This window comes from Antechinus flavipes, chromosome 4, assembly GCF_016432865.1.
Source record: "Antechinus flavipes isolate AdamAnt ecotype Samford, QLD, Australia chromosome 4, AdamAnt_v2, whole genome shotgun sequence".
Taxonomy (NCBI): Eukaryota; Metazoa; Chordata; class Mammalia; order Dasyuromorphia; family Dasyuridae; genus Antechinus; species Antechinus flavipes.
This window is the reverse complement of record NC_067401.1, coordinates 422,904,364-422,925,648: the sequence shown is the minus strand read 5'-3', so window position 1 is coordinate 422,925,648 and position 21,285 is coordinate 422,904,364. Positions and strand designations below refer to the sequence as shown.

At 34.2% G+C, this 21,285-nt stretch overlaps 1 protein-coding gene across 1 annotated transcript in view; it reads right to left on the bottom strand.

The window, feature by feature from the left end:
- Positions 1 to 21,285, bottom strand: part of SLC9C2 (solute carrier family 9 member C2 (putative)) — a 107,096-nt gene that overhangs the window by 63,010 nt on the left and 22,801 nt on the right. Inside the window, exons 7-12 of the mRNA XM_051998936.1 lie at positions 19,879 to 19,978; positions 19,136 to 19,279; positions 15,503 to 15,671; positions 13,504 to 13,585; positions 9,942 to 10,108; positions 9,048 to 9,143 (exon numbers count right to left, since the gene is read on the bottom strand). Of these exons, the coding sequence (XP_051854896.1) occupies positions 9,048 to 9,143; positions 9,942 to 10,108; positions 13,504 to 13,585; positions 15,503 to 15,671; positions 19,136 to 19,279; positions 19,879 to 19,978 (758 nt within the window). The remainder of the gene's footprint in view (positions 1 to 9,047; positions 9,144 to 9,941; positions 10,109 to 13,503; positions 13,586 to 15,502; positions 15,672 to 19,135; positions 19,280 to 19,878; positions 19,979 to 21,285) is intronic.

The window sequence follows — 21,285 nt, the reverse complement described above, 5'->3', positions numbered from 1 at the left end:
CAGTGAATGGAGCATTGGGCATGGATTCAGAAACACCTGAGGTCAAATTTGGCCCCATTAAATTTGTTCTCTTCTTGCTGTATGTCTCTGGGCAAGTCACTTAACCTGAATCCATCTCAGTTTCCTTATCTGTAAAATGAGGATGATAATAATAATAGCACCTCCCTCCCAGGTGGTGAGGGTAAAATGAGATAATATCTGCTAAGCACCTTGTAAACCTTTATAAAGGTGCTATAGAAATACTAATTATTATTAAGAATCTCCAGGAAGGCTTCCACTATACTCTGGAGATAAATCATCTATAGAGTATTTAATGGACAAAATGGACAAGAATCCCACAATATGTGAAGAACATAGGTTGTGATCTACACTGATGGAAAAACTATCCACATCAATAAGGTCACTTCTGAAGATTTCTAATAATAATATTTCCTTCAAAAACTAATCAATTTGGGCATTTGACTTGTGAGACCCAAGATGGTGGAGTAAACAGTGAATCGCTGTAACTCTCTCATGTTCACTTCCTGGCAACCATAAAATAGCACCACAAGGCAGTGGAACCAGCAAGAAAATAGAATGAAACAATGTTGGCCCAGGAAACTTGGAGGATTGGCAAGAGGGGTCCGTCTCACTCGGATAAGAGGGCACAGTCCAGGATAGGGAACTTCCCAGTGAGCTGGCAGCAGTCCCCGTCCCAGCACACTAGCAGAAGATTCTGAGCTCTAATGTGGTGGAGCCAGTAAATGCCAACACCATGATCCCTCACATGCTGTGGTGTAGCTAGGGGAGGCAGCAGACTCCAGTTCTGGAAGCCACTATGTGCTTCAGTATAGCCCTGGAGGGAATGGCGTCCTCCAGGACAGAATCTCCACAAGCTTTAGCATGGCCCCTCCAGCAGGCAGATCTCTGGGTGCTTCAGTGTAAGTTCCCTAGAGACCAGACCATCATGATCAACAGCCCAACCCAGGCAGACAGGCTTCCTGTAGCTGTCAGGCCATGGTGTGCTTCAGCGTAGCTTCAGGGAAAGAACCACCCCTCTGAGCCTCAGCACACACCAGTCACCACCACTAGGACCCCTAATCAGCATCAGCTAAGCTGCCAGACTCCTACAGCCTCCAGCAGCACTAACTGCTTCCCACCCCAACACCAGTCAGGAGGGACCCCTGTGGGTCTCAGGACAACATCAGTGTAGCACCAGATAAACAGCCAGGACCTGCAGGCACTGGCATAAAAAGTTTGAAATAATACCTCTTTCACCCTAGGAGCAGAACTCAAATTTAAAAGAAGGAAAAAAAAAAGAGAAGCAAAACACTGCTGAGAAAGGAAAGAGTGAAAGGAGAAAGAGGACAAACAGAAATATGAATAGGATGGAAGGAAATAAATACCGGTAGTAATCATACCTGTTGTGAATGTGAATGGGATCAACTCTCCCATAAAACAGCATAGTGAATCAAAAACCAGAATCCTACAATATGATGTTTACAGGATGTTTACAGAGACACACACACAGTAAAGGTAAAAAGCTGGAGCAGAATCTATTATGCTTCAGCTAAATTTAAAAAAAAAGCAGTGATAGCAATCCTGATATAAGACAAAGTGAAAGCAAAAATAGACATAATTAAAGAGATAAGGAAGGAAACGCTATCTTGCCAAAAAGGTACTTTAGACAATGAAGCAGAATCAATACTAAACATATATTCAAAAAGAGGTATATAACATCCAAATTCTTAAAGGAGAAATTAAGAGGGTTACAGTAAGAAATAAACAGTAAAATTATACTAATCAATTGCCCCAATTGTTCCCTCTCGAAACTTGATAAATCCAAACAAAAAAATAACAAGAAAGAAACTAAGGGGGATGTTTAAATAGAATATTAGACACTATTAGCAAGTTAGAAAAATCAAGAAATAGTCTACCTGTGAGATCTATGGAAAAGGGAAAAATTCACAACAGAACAAGAAATAGCATTACTAAATATAAACTAGATAATTTTGATTATAATAAATTAAAAAGGTGTTGCATAAACAAAACCAATTCAATCAAGAGTATAAGGAAAGTAGAAAGGTGGGAAACAAATATTTACAAGTATCTTTACAAGTATCTTTGATAAATGCCTCCTTTCTCAAATATACAGAGAACTAAGTCAAATTTATAAAAATGCAAGCTATTTCTAGATTGATAAGTGGTCAAAGGATATAAACAGGCAATATTCCGATAAAAAATCAAATCTTACAATAGGCATATGAAAAAGTTCTAAATAACTTTTTAGTAGAGAAAAGCAAATTAAAACTAAGGTACCACTTCACACTTATTCAATTGGCCAATATGATAAAAAAGGAAAATGGTAAGTATTGAAAGGGATGTGGGAAAGCTGGAACACTAATGCATTGTTGGTGGATTTGTGAACTGATCCAAACATTCTGGAGAGTAATTTGAAACCAACTAAACTCTGTTGATCCTTTGACCTAACAATGCTACTATTAGATCTGTATCCCAAAGAGATCATTAAAAAAGGGGAAAGGACTTGAATGTGCAAAAATATCTATAACAGCCCTTTTCATGATTGCAAAATATTGAAAATTGAGGGGATGCCTATCAATTGTGAAATGGCTGAACTAGCTGTGGTATATGAATGTAATGAAATACTTTTGTGCAAAAAGAAAAGATGAATAGGCAGATTTCAGAAAAATCTAAAAAGCTTTATATAGAAACTGTTGCAAAGTGAAATTAACAGAACCAGAAAAATATTGTACACAGTCTCAGCAAGATTGTGTGATGATCAACTATAACTAGTCCAGTTCTTCTTAGCAACACAATAATTAAAAACAAATACAAAGAGGTACAGTCTCAAAGATGAAAATAGTTCTTTGAAAATTAAAATTGGGCAAGGGGAAGCCAGTGATGCTATGAGAAACCAAGAAATGACTAAACAGATTATAAAAATGAGAAAATAGAACAAAATGTGAAATATAAGAAAAATGACAGGTCTGGAGATCAGATGAAGAAGAGCAAATATAAGAATGATTGGATTGTCAGAAAGTTGTGACCAAAAAAGAGAACCTTGACACAATAATGCAAGAAAGTAATCCAAGAAAATTGTCCTGGAATGATAGAACATGAGGGGAAAGTAGAAAAAGAAAAAAAAATCTATCAATTGACACCTCAAAGAGATACTTTGTGGAAAACACATAGGAATATTATTGCCAAATTTTGAAACTCCCAGCGGACAGAGAAAATTTTGCAAGAAACAAACAAATAAATAAAAGAATTCAAATATGCTGAAGTTACAATTAGAATTGTACAAGATTTATCAGCAACTAAAATAAAAGATCACATGTCCTGGAATCATATTTACTGACAATCAAAAGAACTAGACCTGCAGCCAAAAATATCATACCCAGAAAAATTACCTATAATTCTGAATGAGAAAAAAATGGATATTCAATGAACTTGCAGATTTTCAGGACTTTCTATCAACCAAACCTAAACTTAACAGAAAATTTAATATATATAAAAGCCAATATAAACAATCAATTTTAAGGAACTCAACATGGACAAACTGTTTAAACATGGACAAACTGTTTATGTTTTCTTTTACATGGGAAACATATATTATATGTTTGAGAGTCACATCAACAATGGGATAGCTCAAAAGAAAGATTAGCAGAGTTAAATAGTATTCATGTTATACAAATAAGAGGAAGAATAAACACAGAGGCATTGTGGGGAGGGGGGACTTTTCTTAGTTCTGAGAACCTACTCACATCAGAAATGGGTTAAATAGGCAACATTACATATATACCATGAAGGGTATAACACCCTTCAAAATCAATAAAGAAAGGGGACGGATAGGTGGATGGGGAAGCAAAGAGTAAGGGAAGAAGACAAGGTGTAATGCCAGAGAAATTGAGGCAAAATAGAGATTAGAGAGTTTTTAATATTTTATTTGAGAGGGAGAGATTGGGGCCAAAACAGGATCCATGTTGACTCCAGCAGACTGAACGGGACTTGAGTCTCAAAGCATTAAGGAATGAGGAAAGAATTCCAGGGCTCAGTGATCAGAAGAGACAAAGGCAGAGGGGTGAGGATATAGCACTGGTGAACAGACCATAAATTCAGTTCTGACAGGTTGGGGCTGAGGACCATAAATTCTTGATAACTTAGGAGGACATAAGAACCAGGATGTCTGAAATAGATCTTCCCCTTATCTGAGATTAAGCACTTACAGTTTATGACTTTAGAGTAGCCAGCCTTAAGTTATATCAGTTCTAATGGTCAGGAAAGGGAGGGGGTTGCAACCAGGCAGACTGAGGCAGAACAATTCAGGGAAACTGAGGCAGAACAATCAAGGAAATCGAAGTAGAACAATTTAGGAAACTGTGGCATAACAAAGGGAGGCATCTTTGGGTGGGAGCAAAGCAAGTTAAAGAGCAGAATTGAAGCAAAGAGTCAGCAGGAATAGGAAAGATTGTGTGTGTGATACTATCACTATGTCTATTTTTTTTTAAATGGCCTTATCAATAACCAAACTAATGAAAAATAGATGATTATCTCAACAGATGCAGAAAAACATTTGGTAATATCCAATACCCATTCCTGTTTAAAAAAAAAAGAAAGAAAAGAAAAGAAAACCGCTAGAGACTATAGGAAGAAATGGATTTTTCCTTAAAATGATCAGTATTATCTCTTTAAAATCATCAGCAAGCATCATATCTAATGGGGACAAACAGAACCATTCCCCATAAAATCAGGAGTAAAACAAGGTTGCTTACTATCATCTTTACTATTCAGTCCTGTATTAGAAATAATAGCTGTGTGTGTGTGTGTGTGTGTGTGTGTGTGTGTGGTGTGTGTGTGTGTGTGTGTGTGTGTACCTACACAATATGCATAAATATATCTTTTCTTAACTATAGCTAGCTTGAAGATAGTGGGGGAAATGAAACAGGGAAAAAAAGAATAAAGTAAATAAGGTATGCAGCAGAGAACTAAAGAACAGTTTACAAGGAAGTTAAGAAAAAATGACTATTCATGAATATAATTTCTTCTACTTGATCTGGCAATTTGTTGTTTTATATTTTGAATCCTTCTTGACGTTCTATTGGGCACATGACAATGTTCTCTTTTGTTTTGCTTTATTTTGTTTTGTATTCCTTTTCTTTTTTTCTAATAAAATTTTTTAAAATCACCTGGTTTAGGGGAAGAAAAAGAAATAAAACTAGGTAAAATTTTTTTTTAAACTAACCAATTTGATCTGGTTCATTTTTATAATGGAATCAATGTGTGATTCTATTCTGGGACAATATGTTAATTCTCCATGTAGAAGGGTATTGAAAATCTATAAACTATAAAATATAAATGATTAACAAAATCCAACAGAAAAAGAATGGTTAATTTCATTTATTATAATTATAGTATAAAATACTTGGATGGAAGAAGTAAAGAAGAATTAAGACGTTTCACCCCTAAGGGTGAAAGAGGGAAAGTATAAAAGCTAGTTTGAAGTTTAACATAAGAAAAATTGAGATGTTGGTAACTGGTTCCATTACTTTCTGACTAATAGAAGGAGAAGAACTGGAGCCAATATCAGATTTTACATTTTGGAAGTCAAGGATCACTGCAGATGGTGACTATATCCATCAAACTAAAAGATGCTTACTCTCAGAAAGAAAGCTATGGCAAATCTGGACAGCATGCTAAAAAAAATACAGACATTTCATAGATCCATATAGTCAGAGCTATGATTTTTCCTGTAGCAAAGGCAGACTGCAAAAGTCGAACTATAAGGAAAACTGAGTGCCACAGAATCATGCTTGCAAATTATGATAGTGAAGACTTTTCAGAGTCTTTTGGACAACAAGGAGGTCAAATCAGTCAATACTTAAAGAAATTCATTCAAGCTATTCATTGGAAAGTCAGATATTGAAATTGAAAATTAAATGCTTTGGCCACATAATGAGAAGATGGGGCTTCTTGGAAAAATATTGATATTGAGAAATTTTGAAAGCAAAAGAAGAAGGGGATAGAAGAGGATGAGCGGGACAGTGTCATGGGAACAATAAACTGGAATTTGGACAGACTTCAAAAGATAGTGGAAGATAAAAGGATCTGGCATACTGTAGTCCATGGGATCACAAATAATAGGACATATCTGAGCAACTGAACAATAACAAAATATTTGGAAGACCACTAGTTGTAAAATATCATTTTATTTTACTTATTTGATATTTCACATTGCCAGTCTCTCCTAATTCCCAGGGCATCAGAGTACCTCTGGCCACTGACCTTTGCAGTGTCAACTAATTCTACCCGGCTCGCCTCTTCTGAGGCCTTCAGAGGCCTCTGACTATGATTTCTTGAATTGTACTTTAATAACCGATAGCATGCTCAAGAACAGACATGTGCAAACTTAAAGCCTTTATTATACCTGCTCACATAATGCCCTGACGTTAACTTCCGAGTGAACCCATGGTCCAGAGACCCATGTGTGCACTATCAAGCTCCTTACCTCTCTCAGCTATCCATCCACTCGCCTATGGCAGGATAAAGAGATCAACCTCCTGCTTGCAGGGCTTAAAAAGGGTTTGAGACATCACACACACAGCCAATCAGAGTGGGAGCCATCACCCATTAAGAAGCTATCTCAATATGACATGGGGCAGTCCCTAGCCACAGAAAATTACTTTCAGGATACTCAAACCTCCTATTGCACTGTGCCAGCCCATTTAAAGAACCCTTACAACCAGTCAAGACACAAACAGGAACTATGTAAACACAATTAAAAATGGTTTTATGTGGAAATAAATGTAGATCTAATTTGTTGAAGAAATAGTAATTGCTCATAAATAGTCCTAGTCAATATAATAAAAATGACAATTCTATCTAAATTAATTTACTTATTCAGTGCTACTCCAATTAAACTACCAAAAGTTGACTTTATAAAAATAGAAAAGATGATTAAAAAAATCAAAAACATCAAGGAAATAAATGGAGGGAAGGAAAAGTGGGAAAGAATGAGGCCTAGTATTACACTACAAAACTATAATTGTCAAAACAGTTTGGTGCTAAGTAAGAAATAGAGAAGTTGGTTAATGGAATACATTAAGTATGCAACAGATAGCAGCAAATGAGCACCATAACTTTGTGTTTGATAAACTTAAAGATCCCAGATACTGGGGCAAGGATGTGTTATTCAAGAAAACCTGTTGGAACAACTGGAAAATAGTCTGGTAGAAACTAGGTAGAAACAAGTATCTCACACCATATATCAAAAAAATTCCAAACGAGAAGATGATACACAAAAAAGCCATCCTAAGTAAATTAGTTAAGCATATAAGAAATTACCTGTCAGACTAGGGAAAGAAGTCATGACCAACCAACCATTTATAGAGAGGTTTATAGGAGGTAAAATGAACAATATTGATTACATGAAATTTTTAAAAAGGTTTTACAGACTTAAAACAATGCAACTAAAATTTTTAGAAAACAAGCAGGAAAAGGGAGGGTAAATCTTTTTTTAAGCAAATTTCTCTGATAAAGCTCTCATTTCCAAGATATATAGGGAACAGAGTCAAATTTGTCAGAATAAGCGCCATCTGATAATTGATCAGACAATATGATAATTGATCAAATGATATAAGGCACAGTTAAGTGGCACAGTGGATTGAGTGCTGGAACTAGAGTCAAAAGGCTACATCTTCCCAAGCTCAAATCTAGCCTCATACACAAGCTGTGTCATCATGGGCAAAACCCTGTTTTCCTTAGTTCCTCATCTGTAAAATGAGCTGAAGGAGAAAATGACTAATTACTCCAATATTTCTGTCAAGAGACTCCAAATGGGGTCACACAGTGTCAGACATGATCTAACAGCAATAATCTCAACAGCAGCAGCAGCAGCAAAAACAACAAGATATGAAGGAAGGAAAGGATACAAAAAAAGGAAATGGCCAGACCAGGCCAGCATCTTTTACAAGAAAATCCCAAATGGGGCCATGAAAAGTCAAATATGACTTAAATTACTGAACAAAAATAACAAAAGATATGAATTTGTAGTTTTCAGAGAAAGAAATCAAGTTGTAAATAACTACATGAAAAAAAAAGGTAAAAAGAAAAAACCATCAGATTGGCTAAGTTGACAAAAAAGGAAAACGACAACTATTGGGTTGGCTGTGGGAAAACAGGTACTTTACTTAATGAGCTATCAGTGAAGCTGTTAATTGATGCAACCATTCTGGAAAGCAATTTGGAACTAAACCCAAAATGTTAATAAATTCTGCATACCCTTTGACCTTTGATGACATGTCTAAGACTATACCTCAAATATATCAAAGCTATGAGGAAAAGATCCACGTATACAAAAATATTTATAGCAGCATTTTTGTGGTGGCAGTGCATTGGTAACTGATGGGACGCCCATTAACTAAGGAATGGCTGAGCAATTATGATATGTAAATTTCATGTAATACTAGTATGTTTTCAGAAATGATGAAGGGAATGGTTTCAGAAAAGCCTGAAAGACTTGTATGAATTGATGCAAAATGAAGTGAGCAGCACCAAAACAATTTCTATAATTACAAAATTAAAAAAGTAATCATCTTTGAAAGGCTTAGGTACTCCAAGGAACATAATAACGAGCCCAATTCCAAAAAGAATCTAATTGAAATATGCTATCTATCTCAAGACAGAGACCTGATGGACTTAACAGTGTTAAGTCTTTTATTTTTTTCTTTCTTTGTGATTTGTTTTGCATAACTATACATATTTGTATTTGGCTTTGTTTTTCTTACCTTCTCAATAAGTGGGGAAAGACAAGGGAAGAGTAAGAAAACTTAAAACTGAAAATAAAATAAAATTGAACTTTAAAATATAATTACTTAGAATTTTTAATAAGCCTTACAATCTATAGGTATTATAGGCTTAAAATTAATTCTGAAAGCAAAACCAAATATTTGGTATTCAAAGACACCTTGAATCACTTGAAAATACTAAGTAACAAAAAATTTTTAAAGAAAGAAAATCACATCAATCTGGTTATTATGGGCAATCCTTACCATCTGTATTATAGTTACATGCAATCTGGCCTCTTCCATTAAAACTTCATCTGTTGGAGGTAGGTCAATATTTTCTAAAGGAAACTCACCTAACATCTAAGTTTAAAAACAAACATACTTTGATGTAAAGACAAATGATACCCATAAAGACATGTATGCACAAATCTAAAATATGCTATATAAAAATTATGAGAAAATTGGCAACAAATTGGCTCAAAGCAAAAGATATAAAGTGTTGAAATTGAACATCCACCTCAAATGCAAAGTATTACCCAGAACAGGAAATCTTCTTTTTAGTGATTGTAATAAAGAAGATACTCTCCAGGGAGGTGTGTGGAAAATCAGAGGCTCCACAGATATTTCTACAAATGACTACCTTTTCTTTCCTCTCCACAGAAAACTATAATTTTCTCTTGGAACCTCAATGAAACTAATACATTATAACCATACAACCAAAATTTACATAGAATTTTAAGTTTTGCTTACTTTGTTATATACATTATATTGTGAAATAGTTTTATATTAACCCCATATTAAAAAGATGAAGAAGCTAGTAAGAATGTGAGGCCAAATTTAAATACAGATTTTCATGATTCCAACTCTAGCACACACCATTTTTTCCTGGACATTAAACACTACCATTCACCAAATTTGGACTTTCCCCTAAAACACTCTCTTGTCAGTGAAGATTTGGCCAATTGATAATTTGTCAGGCAAGCCTCTTTCCTCAAAGACCAATTTCACTAAATCTATTTTGCTCAAATAGCAAAATTACTAATTAAATTTTTCAGTGTGCTGACATCAGAACTAACTCATTACTCCATAGTAAACAGGGAAGGTCAGACTAAGGAAAAGAAAAGAGAAGCATTATTTCTGAAAAATAACATGACTCACAACAGTAGGGCATTCAATTTTTGTTTTGTCTTCTACTGTGGACCAAATAATATTTGTCAAAATGTTTTCTGTTTTAGATAATATAATTGCATTATCCAACACCTCTTGTATGTGTAGAATAGCATTTTGCATTGACATTTGTCTTGGGAGAGAAATAGCACAAAGATCTGTAAAAAGAAGAAAAATATCTCTAAAGCAGTATCCATAGTGCCAAGGAAAAGTGAAAGGTTACACAATTTAGTTGTGAATATTGAAGAACATACACACACACACACATGCACACACACAAAATCTTAGTGGTCAAGTTGTGAATGAAGACATATACATATATACACAAAATCTTTGAACTCACAGGAATCCCAGAGGCTAACTAATCCAATTTTTTAATTTTACAGAGATTGCTCAAAATAACAAGGCAACTTAGACAATCAGGACTGGAATGTCTACCTGTGTCCAGACTTCCTGTCTAAGTATATATATGTGTGTGTATATATATATACATATATATATATAGAGAGAGAGAGAGAGAGAGAGTGTCAAGTCCATCTAATTTACATTTAAATACACACTCACACATATAATATGCATGTGCAGATGTATATTGTATGTATGTATTCCTTAACTGTCAATCCCCTTATTCTAAATTCCTTTCTCTTTACTTTAAATAATACATCTATCTTTATTATTTCAATCATCTCCTCTAAGTAGAAAGTCTTCTCAAGTCCATGGGATCATGGATCTAGACGCACTTCAGTTGCAAATCTCTACTTCTACCTCTTGAAGTTAACTCATATTTAACATTGACTAAAAGCAAATTATCATCTTCCCTCCTTCCCACATCCCTCCCTCTCACAAAAAAAGCAATCTTCCATCCCAGACTTCCCTATTCCTGTTCAGTACTCCCACCAATCTTTTAAATACCCAAGTCCTTAAAGTCATTTTTTTATTCTTTTCTCTCCTTCACTCTCTATATCCAGTGAATTTCTAAAATATGTTATTTCTCCCTTCACAGTATCTCTTTAATACAGAGCTATCTCTGGAGCAAGGTAAAAATAAAAAAAATTTGCCCCAATTCCCAAACTTAGAGAGACCCTGTGCCATTGTTACAAGTAGTAATTTGTACTGGATTTATTACCCAGCTCTAGGGCATGAACTACTGAGCTGCTAGGGAGTACTTGCTCTGGTCCCTGCCCAAAATTAGGCTCCTCTCTACTGGATCTGGAACTTCTTGTCAGAGCAGTGAGCACAGTCTTGTTTTATTCATTCACTAGTGCCCACGGTAATATCCTGTCTCAAGTGTCTGCAGAACTCTCTGTTGTCTCCTTATAATGACTTGAGCTAGAAAAATTTCTCACAATGATTTTTTTCCTCAAATTTCCCCAATCAAGCCTTAGTCTGGTGCATTAAACTATGAGAGAGAGAGCTTAAAAAAGATGTTTCATGTACCCTAAAAGAAGAGTAAACATGGAAGACTATCACTTTAAATCTTTGTACACTTAAATTAAAAAAGCGCTAGCAGTAAATAACCTGGCATGCAATTGCATTGCAATACCAGCATCCAAAAGGAAACAGTTGAGCAAGACTTATCCCCCTAGACAAAATGTAATAGTTGGTGGGATGGGGTGGGGAGGAAATCCTCCCAGGTAAGGCTACAATTGAGTAATAAAGCTCAATAGGGACTGGGAAAAAATTATTGCGTATGGGGGAAGGGTTTTTTTTTTTTTTTTGGTAATTACTGTAGGGGAAAAATGTAAGAATAGATCTTGTTTATAAACTTGTTTATAAACTTACAATGATCTGCATAGACTTATCAGCCTGGGAAAAAGCTTATTAAGGTTGTGAAATTCCTAAACAATGAATTGATTTACTAGGATAATGGAATCTCTTCATGCACTCTTTGAAAAAGAGGGAATAATTTACAAATTTGTTTATAATCTAGTAGTGACTTATGTGATGATTTGTAGTTAATATATTCACTGTTCAGTAGAATTCCAAAATGCAATTGCTGAATTTTACACCAGAATGACTTTAAATTTGTGGAAAAGGAAAAAAAAAAGAACAAGAGAAAGATATTAAATAAAATCATTTTGTTTGTTTGAAGTCTGGTAAATTTTTATTGACAAATGCAATAACATGAGAATAATGATAATTGTATCTAGCTCTCACTATGCTTGGCAAAAGTTACCATTTAAGGTAAAATCTCATGAGTTTATAAATGATATTTTTCTGAGTTTTGAATTTAGATGTGATTGTCTGTTCCTGAAGTCACCAATCCAATTGGAATAAGTTGGAAGAAAATTGTAAAAGCTAATTTTCATGTTGGTTATGTTATTTTCCTGATTGTGCTTCTTTTGATGTTGTGGATTGTGTCTCTAGTGTAGCTAATTGATGTGTTCTTTTGCTTTCACTATGATAATGGAATCACTGATCTAACTCTCATGGATCCTTGGCAGAAGATATTATCAGAAAGAATGTATGAGCAAGTCACAAGGAGTGGAGTACACAGTGGGAGCAAGAATCTAAATTGTAACCCAAAGATACTTTGGGTATCATGGTTATCATAAACAGCAAAACAGCTTCATTCTATGAAGAAACTTTCATGCGACCCTGGACCATTTCTTAGCTCTATGCCTTCTTTGATCTGTTTCTATAGCCTGGCCTAGGATTGGTGTAGAAATCTACTACTGCTCTACCATTACCCAACACCAACTTAGAAAGTTCCCCCACTAAAACTTATTTATTATCATGCTGATGTGGACTGCCCCTCTCACGAGGTAGAACTGTACCTCTGGATGGTATACCACCTGACACTCCCCCAATTAGAACACAAGTTCCTTAAGAACAGAAACTATTTTATTTCAACTGTATATATTACAGTGCTTAGGACAGTACTAATCTGTGCTTGGCATAGTAAGTGTTTGATGAATATTTGTTGAATGACAATATTATCATTGATAAACATTGGGAAATTGTAAGCATTTGTCTTTTCCATCTCTTTTCCTACCCTTTCTGAATCTGCAAAAGTAACCTTATCAATAATGTTTTTGTAATAAGTAATTACGATGATAGATTTGTGTACATGAAATATGGTTTTCTTTTCATATTTACTGTTAAAGGTCTGTATTTTTGCAAATACTTATAGTCAGCTATATTAAATTAATGGAATATTTTGTCTTTATATCATGGATTTCATCTACAAGTAAGTTTGCAAATTTAAACAGATATTAACAGACATCTTACAGGAAAACTGCTTTCCCACACCGTTGAGTGGATAAGTCCCTTTTCCTCCCTCAATATTCCCTTACTCCCAGGTTTTTCTGGCTCCTACTCCCTTACACATACCAGAGCAACAGCCCACTAATCAGGTAATTAAGAGTTTATGGATTCCTCCTTTAATCTCATATATGATTAATTCTATGGTTTATTCCAATAATCACCCTATATAATAGAATATTATTATTATTTGAATAATGATAATTAAATAAAGATGTGTTATACTAAAGTAATTTATTAATGGCATTATTTTTTCTAAGATAATTGTTGTAAAAGTGCTATACTTTACCTAATGCCATCGATGTGTGAATCACCATGTATGAATTTATTATCATACTCAGTATAGATACACTTAGTACAAAGATTGGATACTAAAAAATAAACAAATAAGAAAAAGTCATTAAAATTTTCCCAAGCTTTATAATTATTCAATCATAGAAAAATTAGGTTCTGATCCTATTTGGATTTTTTTTTAATTCTCTTCCAGTCAATAATATGTTTTTTTTTTCCCCTCTGAGTAGAAATAATGTGACAGAATGGACAAAAACCCAGTTATGAAGGTCTGGGTTCAAATCCTATCTCTGATAACTATTATCTGAATGAGTCTGGGCAAGTCTTTTAGAATGCAGCTGAGATTCCAACAGCTAGCTTGCTTTCTCCCATAGTACCTTGTATTCAACTACTTTAAAATCTATATTTATATTGTGTATGTTAACTTTATATTTATTCTGTTATCTATATTTCATATATGCTTATCTCCCATGTTGGCATATAAATTCATTACAGGTAGGGATCATTTCATATCCTGTAATTGTATTCCCAACAATCTAGCTAAGATAGAATGTGGCATTCAATAGATGCTTAATAAATACTTACTGATAGATCTATTGATTAGTTAAAGTCATTCAACATCTCACTGCTTTATATAACTCTCTAAGACTGTAAATTACAGAGTATTAAACTATACCAAGAGAGGGAGATTCTTCACCTGGGAGTTCCACTCTACCAATGAAATTCCAGGATCCATTCCTATCCTTTCCCTCTTTGAATATAATAGTTGAGATACATAAGTTATTTACTACCTCATAGATATAACATTTTCTCTGTAAAGGTGATGATGAAGAAACTCTCCTTAGTTACTATTTCCTATAAAGATCCTCAAAGAGCACTGCAGGCTAGAGACAGTCAAACTATTAGGGTGAGGCAGGTGCCCTCAGCTTGCCTTGCAAGGTACCCAAGAAGCTGCCAGCAGTACAAATCCCCATGGGGAGAAGAGAGGTGGTTCCTGAGCAATAATTGCTATTGCTCTAGTCACACAGGTTTTAGAAGCAAGTTGTGGTAGAAGCATAGTGATTCTCACTATGACATTATACTACACCAAATGAGGCTGAGCCTGCTTTTTATTCTTGACTTGGAATGAGGGTGATTTAGCAAATTTTAGGTGCTCAATAAATTCTTATTAACTGACTTATTGCAGATGATAAAAGTTTCCCAAACTCAGCACAGGCAAATGAAGTTGTCAGTCAATCAACAATTTCATGGACCAGCATCTCTACTCAGGATATATGGTGTCATACTTAGATAGCTAGTGGATTGATTTTATTGCCCTGCCTTTTTTTCTTCTTCTTTGTTACAAAGATTGACTATTTGAGAAGAAAGAAAAGAATATATCTAGAAATAAAAATGATGTAAAAATAAAAGAGATCAATAAAAATTATTCCCTCCTCCTACAATTCCTTATTACTCTATCCCTTAATTCATTTTCTTTTTTTTTGCCATATTATGTTTACTTCTAGTTGGTTTTTTTTAATATCCTCGAAAATTATGTAATCCATGGTTATTTTTTATGCAAAGTCAATGTGAATGTAAAAACTAAAGAACAGTCCTTTCATATTATCAACTTTTCCAAGTTTCTTTGGAGTTACTTTTTTCTTAATGGAGAAAAATTAATAGATTGAATAATCTTGTTAGTCAAAATTATTCACAAAGCACTTTATAAATATTATCTCACAACAATCTTTGGGAGGTAAGTGCTATTATCCCCATTTTATAAATGAAGAAACTGAATCAGCAGTCGAGATTTGCCTGGGATCATTTAGCTAGTGTCTGAGGTGATATTCTAACTAAATCTTTCTGACTCCAAGCCCTGAGAGATATATCTACTATAACATCTAGCTATTTCAATTCAGAAAAAAAAAATAAGTACACCGAATAGTACATCACATAAACAGCTACTGCAAAAGTAATAGGGGGAAGAGAAGAGAAAAGTAAAGCTTTTGATTAATTACCATTTGTGGTAATAGTACTTTTTCTTCATTCAAGTTAGGGATATCTGGAGCCAGGATTAAACTGAAAGATCCCTTAATGCTGGACCAGAGCATAACAATTCCCCACTTCCAATTGAATTCACAACAAGAATGTAGTAACATAGGGCTTACTAGCAGAATAGTTATTATCCTGTACAAAGAAAAACATTGGAAATTAAGATTTAGATCAGAGAATCTTAGGGTTAGAAAGGACCTAATTGATCACCTCTTTCAACCTCCTACCCCATACAGGAATCCCCTAATAAGAAGCCATCATGTATTCTGGCTGTTAATCCAGGAACTATTATTCCCCACATCCCTTTTTAAAAAATTAAAATATTTTGGTTTTTCTCTAATTATATGTAAAAACAGTTTTTAGTATGTTTTAACTTTTAAGTTCTGAATTCTATTATTCTCTCCATCTCCTCTCCCTCCCTGAGAGAGTAAGTAATATAATAGAGATTACACATGAGCATTCATTTAAAGAATTTCCATAATAGCTATTTTGTGCAAAAATACCAAGAAAGAGAAAGAAGAAAAGACAGAGAGAGAGAGAGAGAGAGAGAGAGAAGAGAGAGAGAGAAAGAAAGAAAGAAAGAAAGAAAGAAAGAAAGAAAGAAGAAAGAAAGAAGAAAAGAAAGAAAGAAAGAAGAAAGAAAGAAAGAAAGGAAAGAAAGAAAGAAAGAAGAAAGAAAGGAAGGAAGGAAGGAAGGAAGGAAGGAAGGAAGGAAGGAAGGAAGGAAGGAAGGAAGGAAGGAAAAAAGGGAGGAAGGAAGGAAAGAAGGGAGGGGAGAAGGAGAGAGGGAAGAAGGAAGGGATGGAAGGAGGGATGGAGGGAAGAAGAGATGGAAGGAGGGATGGAAGGAGGGATGGAGGGAAGGAGGGATGGAAGGAGGGATGGAGGGAAGAAGGGATGGAGGGAGAGGAGGGAAAGGGGAAAGAGGAAACAAAAGGAAAGGAAAAGAAAAATAGTACATTTCTGTCTGTATTCAAGTAATATCAGTTCTTTTTCTGAAGATGGATGTATATTTATCATCATTATTTCTTTGGGAATCTCTTAGATCATTATATTGCTGCAAATAGCTAAATCATTCATAGTTCTTTATCTTACAATATTGCTGTTTCTGTGTACATTTGGGAATCTCTTAGATCATTATATTGCTGCAAATAGCTAAATCATTCATAGTTCTTTATCTTACAATATTGCTATTTCTGTGTACAGTGTTCTCCTGGCTCTGCTCACTTTATTTTGTATCATTTGATTTAAGTCTTTCCAGTTATTTTTTTCTGAAATCATCTTGTCATTTCTTATAATAATATTCCATTATAATCACATTCCATAACTTGTTTAGCCATTTCCTAATTGATAGACATCGCTTTAATTTCCAATTCTCAGTCACCACAAAAAGAGCTGTTATCAATATTTTTATACAAATAGATTCTTTCCTCCCCCTTTTTTTAAATCTCTTTGGGATACAGACCTAAGTAGTGGTATTGCTGAATCCAAAGGTATGCACAGTTTTAAAGCTCTTTGAACAGCTTCAAATTGCTCTCCAGAATGGTTGGACCAGTACACAATTCCCACAATTCATTTTCCCACACTCTTTCCAACATTTATCATTTTCTCTCTCTCTTTTTTGTCATATTAGCCAATCTTGTGGATAAGCAGCAGTACCTCAAAATTGTTTTAATTTTCTTTTTTCTAATCAATAGTGGTTTAGAGTATTTTTATTCATAGCTTTGATTTCTTCTGAAAACTGCATATCTGACAATTCTCAGTTAAAATAATGACTCATATTCTTATAAATTTGATTCAGTTTTCCATATATTTGAGAACTGAGGCATGTATGAGAGATATTTGTGTAAAAAAATTCCTAGTTTTCTGATTTCCTTTTAAGTTTAGTTTTGTTGGTTTTGTTTGTGCAAAAACACTTTAATTTTATGTCATTTTATATTTCTTAACATTCTCTATATCTTGTTTCATTCTAAATTCTTCCTGTGTCCATATATCTGATAAACTATTCCATGCTATCCCAATTTGCTTATGTTATCACTCTTTATGTCTAAAGCATGTACCCCTTTTTACCTTGTCTTAACATATGGTGTGAGATGATGGTCTATACTTAGTTTGTGCCATACAACTTTCCAATTTCCTACACTCTTTGTTGAATGCATTTTGGTCTCAAAAGCTTGGATCTTTGGGTTTATCAAATACTAAATTACTATGGTCATTTATTACAATATATTATATACCTAATCTATTCCATTGATCCACCACTTTCTTTTTTAGTCTGTAACAGATTGTTTTGATAATTACCACTTTATAATACAATTTAAGATCTGGTACATCTGTGCCACCTTCCTTCACATTTTTGCTTTCCCTTTTAAAGAGAAAATGATAGATTCATCTACTAATTGTGTATATCTGTATGTGTGTGTATATGGTATATATGTGTATATTTTGGGGTATATGCCCCAAAGGGAAAGAAAATAGTGAATAAACATAAGATGTAGCAAAATTCACAAATAATAATTACCATTTTGAATGTGAATAGGTGTGAAATACCAATGACAAACCAACTCAACTGACTCTCGCAAAGACCATGAAAACAAGAGAAGATAGAAAACCGACATATATGGTCAAGACAAGTATCTATGCTCTCCATATTTAAGCCCTAAAGCCACAAAATTACTAATGAAACATAAAGCAGATAAATCAATCAGTGCATGAAAGAGCAATGTTTTGTATACTGATAGAAACTAGGTATTCTCTATAGAAACAGCTTCACCCCCTTGCTATCCTGAATAATGAAACATGTCCAACACACCCATTCCTAATTCTTCTCTGTCTTTGCAGGTCTGCTGGCTGACATTTAGGAGGACTTAAGCGGGATTCAAGCCAGGTCAAGGTGACCTTGAATACTGCAGCTAAGCAGGTGTTGCTAGGCAGATATTGTTGCCTGGAGAGGCACAAATGGGATGTTTATAGCAGCTCTCTTTGTGTTAACAAAGAACTAAATTACAAGTATCCCCATCAATTGGGGAATGGCTATATAAGTTGTGGTGTATGGTTGTAACAGAATACTACTGTGTTATAAGAAACGATGAATTCAGTGATCTTAGAAAGACAAGGTAAGATTTAGATAAAATGAGCAAAGAGCAGAACCAAGAGAACATTATAAACAGTAAAACAGTGTTGTAGTAAGAAAGATCTAGCAACTAAGTCATTTTGACTGTTATGAATATACAAATTAAAAATAAAAGACACATGAAAAAGGATGCTATCTGTATTCAAAGAATTAATTGATAGAAGTATGTACAGAATAATTTTACATACATGTATGTGTGTGTATCTAATGATAACCATCTCTGGAGGGGAAGGGAGAAGAAAAAAAGGAAAAAAGATATTTATAGGATAATTTTATTATATGTTTAAAAGGAATAGCCAGTTGTATGTGATAGATGTGCAGTTTCATGTGCAATTATCTTTTTTATTATTATACATGGTATGGAAATGCTTAATGTCTTCCATGAATATAAAATAAATTTAAAATAAGGTGATTTTTTTAAAAAAAGAAATATATCTTAACAAGTTTCAACAGAATTAATGCTTACCTTGTAACATTCACTGTTATAAATAATAGTATGGTGAAAATTAAGCTGTGAAAATCCAGTTGCCTAATATCTTCACACCCAATCACAATGCCAATAAAAGTAAATATGAAACATTGGCATGAAAATGACAGCATGAATAAGAACCTAAGTTGGAAGGAAGTAATATTTTCACATATTCATCTTAACTATTCATTTCACTTTTCTCATGGACTTAGGAATCTGACTTTCTCAACCCACCACAAGCAAAAGTTGTTGTATCAAGCTTTGTTTGAAAGAACAACAACAAAATTTGGTTGCAACTCATTGTCCAGTCCCATGATTCTCCTAATTTTCATCACCCCATACCAAAAACCTTTACCCCCCAACTCACCTCTATCTTTCAGAATAATAATGTCATTAAAACATAAAAACAAAGGGCCCAGTTCTTTGTATTTGGTTAAAGGAGTACCAGTGACCCTCCATTACAATCAACCCCACATCAGGGACAGTATAAGTTACTTATTTTAAAGTTAAAATGACTATGTTTAACATATATTGAATTATTTGCCATCTAGGGGAAGGGGGAGGGAGGAGGGGAAATTTGGAATACAAGATTTTGCAAAGGTCAATGTTGAAAAATTATCCATGCATGTTTTAAAAATAAAAAATAAATAAATGACTATACTTAGAATTCAAGTTACCAAAATATATAAAACATAAAATAAAACATAGCAAAAAAACCCATAAAATAGTAATAATCTTACTTAGAAATTGTGACACCAATCCCTGGCCTAAAGCTTAAGGAATCTAAAAGGAGCCCGAGAACAATGACAGCAATAATGCCTGAAAATCCCAGAAATTCAGCTGGAGAGAAAGAAAGAAAAATGAATGAAATGAAATGCATGAAAATCTATGTACTTTATTTTGTTATTCAACATATAATCAAAAATGGTTTTTCAGGACCTGGGTTCAAATTGTAGCTCTCTGGACAAGTCATTTAACTGCTCTAAACCTCAATGCATCCTCCATCTAGCAGAATTATATTACCTATCTCCTAGGGATGTGGTATGAATCCAATGATATCAAGTATATAAATCACACATCTATTTCCACTACAGTTAGCTTGATAAATTGGCTATACTGACAAATTAAATTCAGACATGAGGAATAAATAAACTCTGTATGGAATAACAACTACTAAAGTCTTCTTTCCCAATCTCCTAATTTCAATGACATTTTGCAAGGGTCTCAAAATCCCATAAAACAGAATTCACAGAACCACCACTCTCTATATTAGGAGTGTGCTGGAACCAGCTTGAACCTGCTCTAGGGTTGATAGTTCAATTTTTAGAGTGTGCATTTTATACTTTAAAAATTAAATTTAAAAATTCAAAAGGGAGAAAGGGACAAGAAAGAGGAAGTTTTTCCAGATACTGCTTTTGAACTTTAGTGAGCCTATTGGTGATTCAGTCAATAAGTATTTAAATGTGCGCAATATTCTTGGAATAGTGTTAAGTGGTTGGGATTCAAAGAAAGGCAAAAGCATGGTCCCTGACTTCAAGGTATTTAATGGAGACAACAAATAAGTATGTACTTACAATAGGAAGTATGTGGAAGGTAATTTCTAAGACAAAGCACTGGCAGTGAATGGCTGAGGTAAAATGGGGCATTAGGATCAGAGAAGTGGGAATGATTAGGAAAGACCTCTTGTAGAAAGTGAAATTTTAAATGAGTCTTAAAAGAAGCTAGAAGGCAGTTACCAAAACCATTTGGTATTGGCTAAGAAATAGACTAGTTGATCAGTGGAATAGGTTAGGTTCAAAGGACAAAACAGCCAATAACTTTAATACTCTGGTGTTTGACAAACCCAAAGACCCCAACTTTTGGCATAAGAACTCACTGTTTGACAAAAATTGCTGAGAAAATTGGAAACTAGTATGGGCAGAAAATAGACATTGGCCCACATTTAACACTGTACACCAAGATAAGATCAAAATGGATTCATGACCTAGGTATAAAGAATGAGATTATAAATAAATTAGAGGAACACAGGATAGTTTACCTCTCAGACCTGTGGAAGAGGAAGGAATTTTTGACCAAAGAAGAACTACAGATCATTACTGATCCCAAAATAGAAAATTTTGATTATAACAAATTGAAAAGTCTTTGTA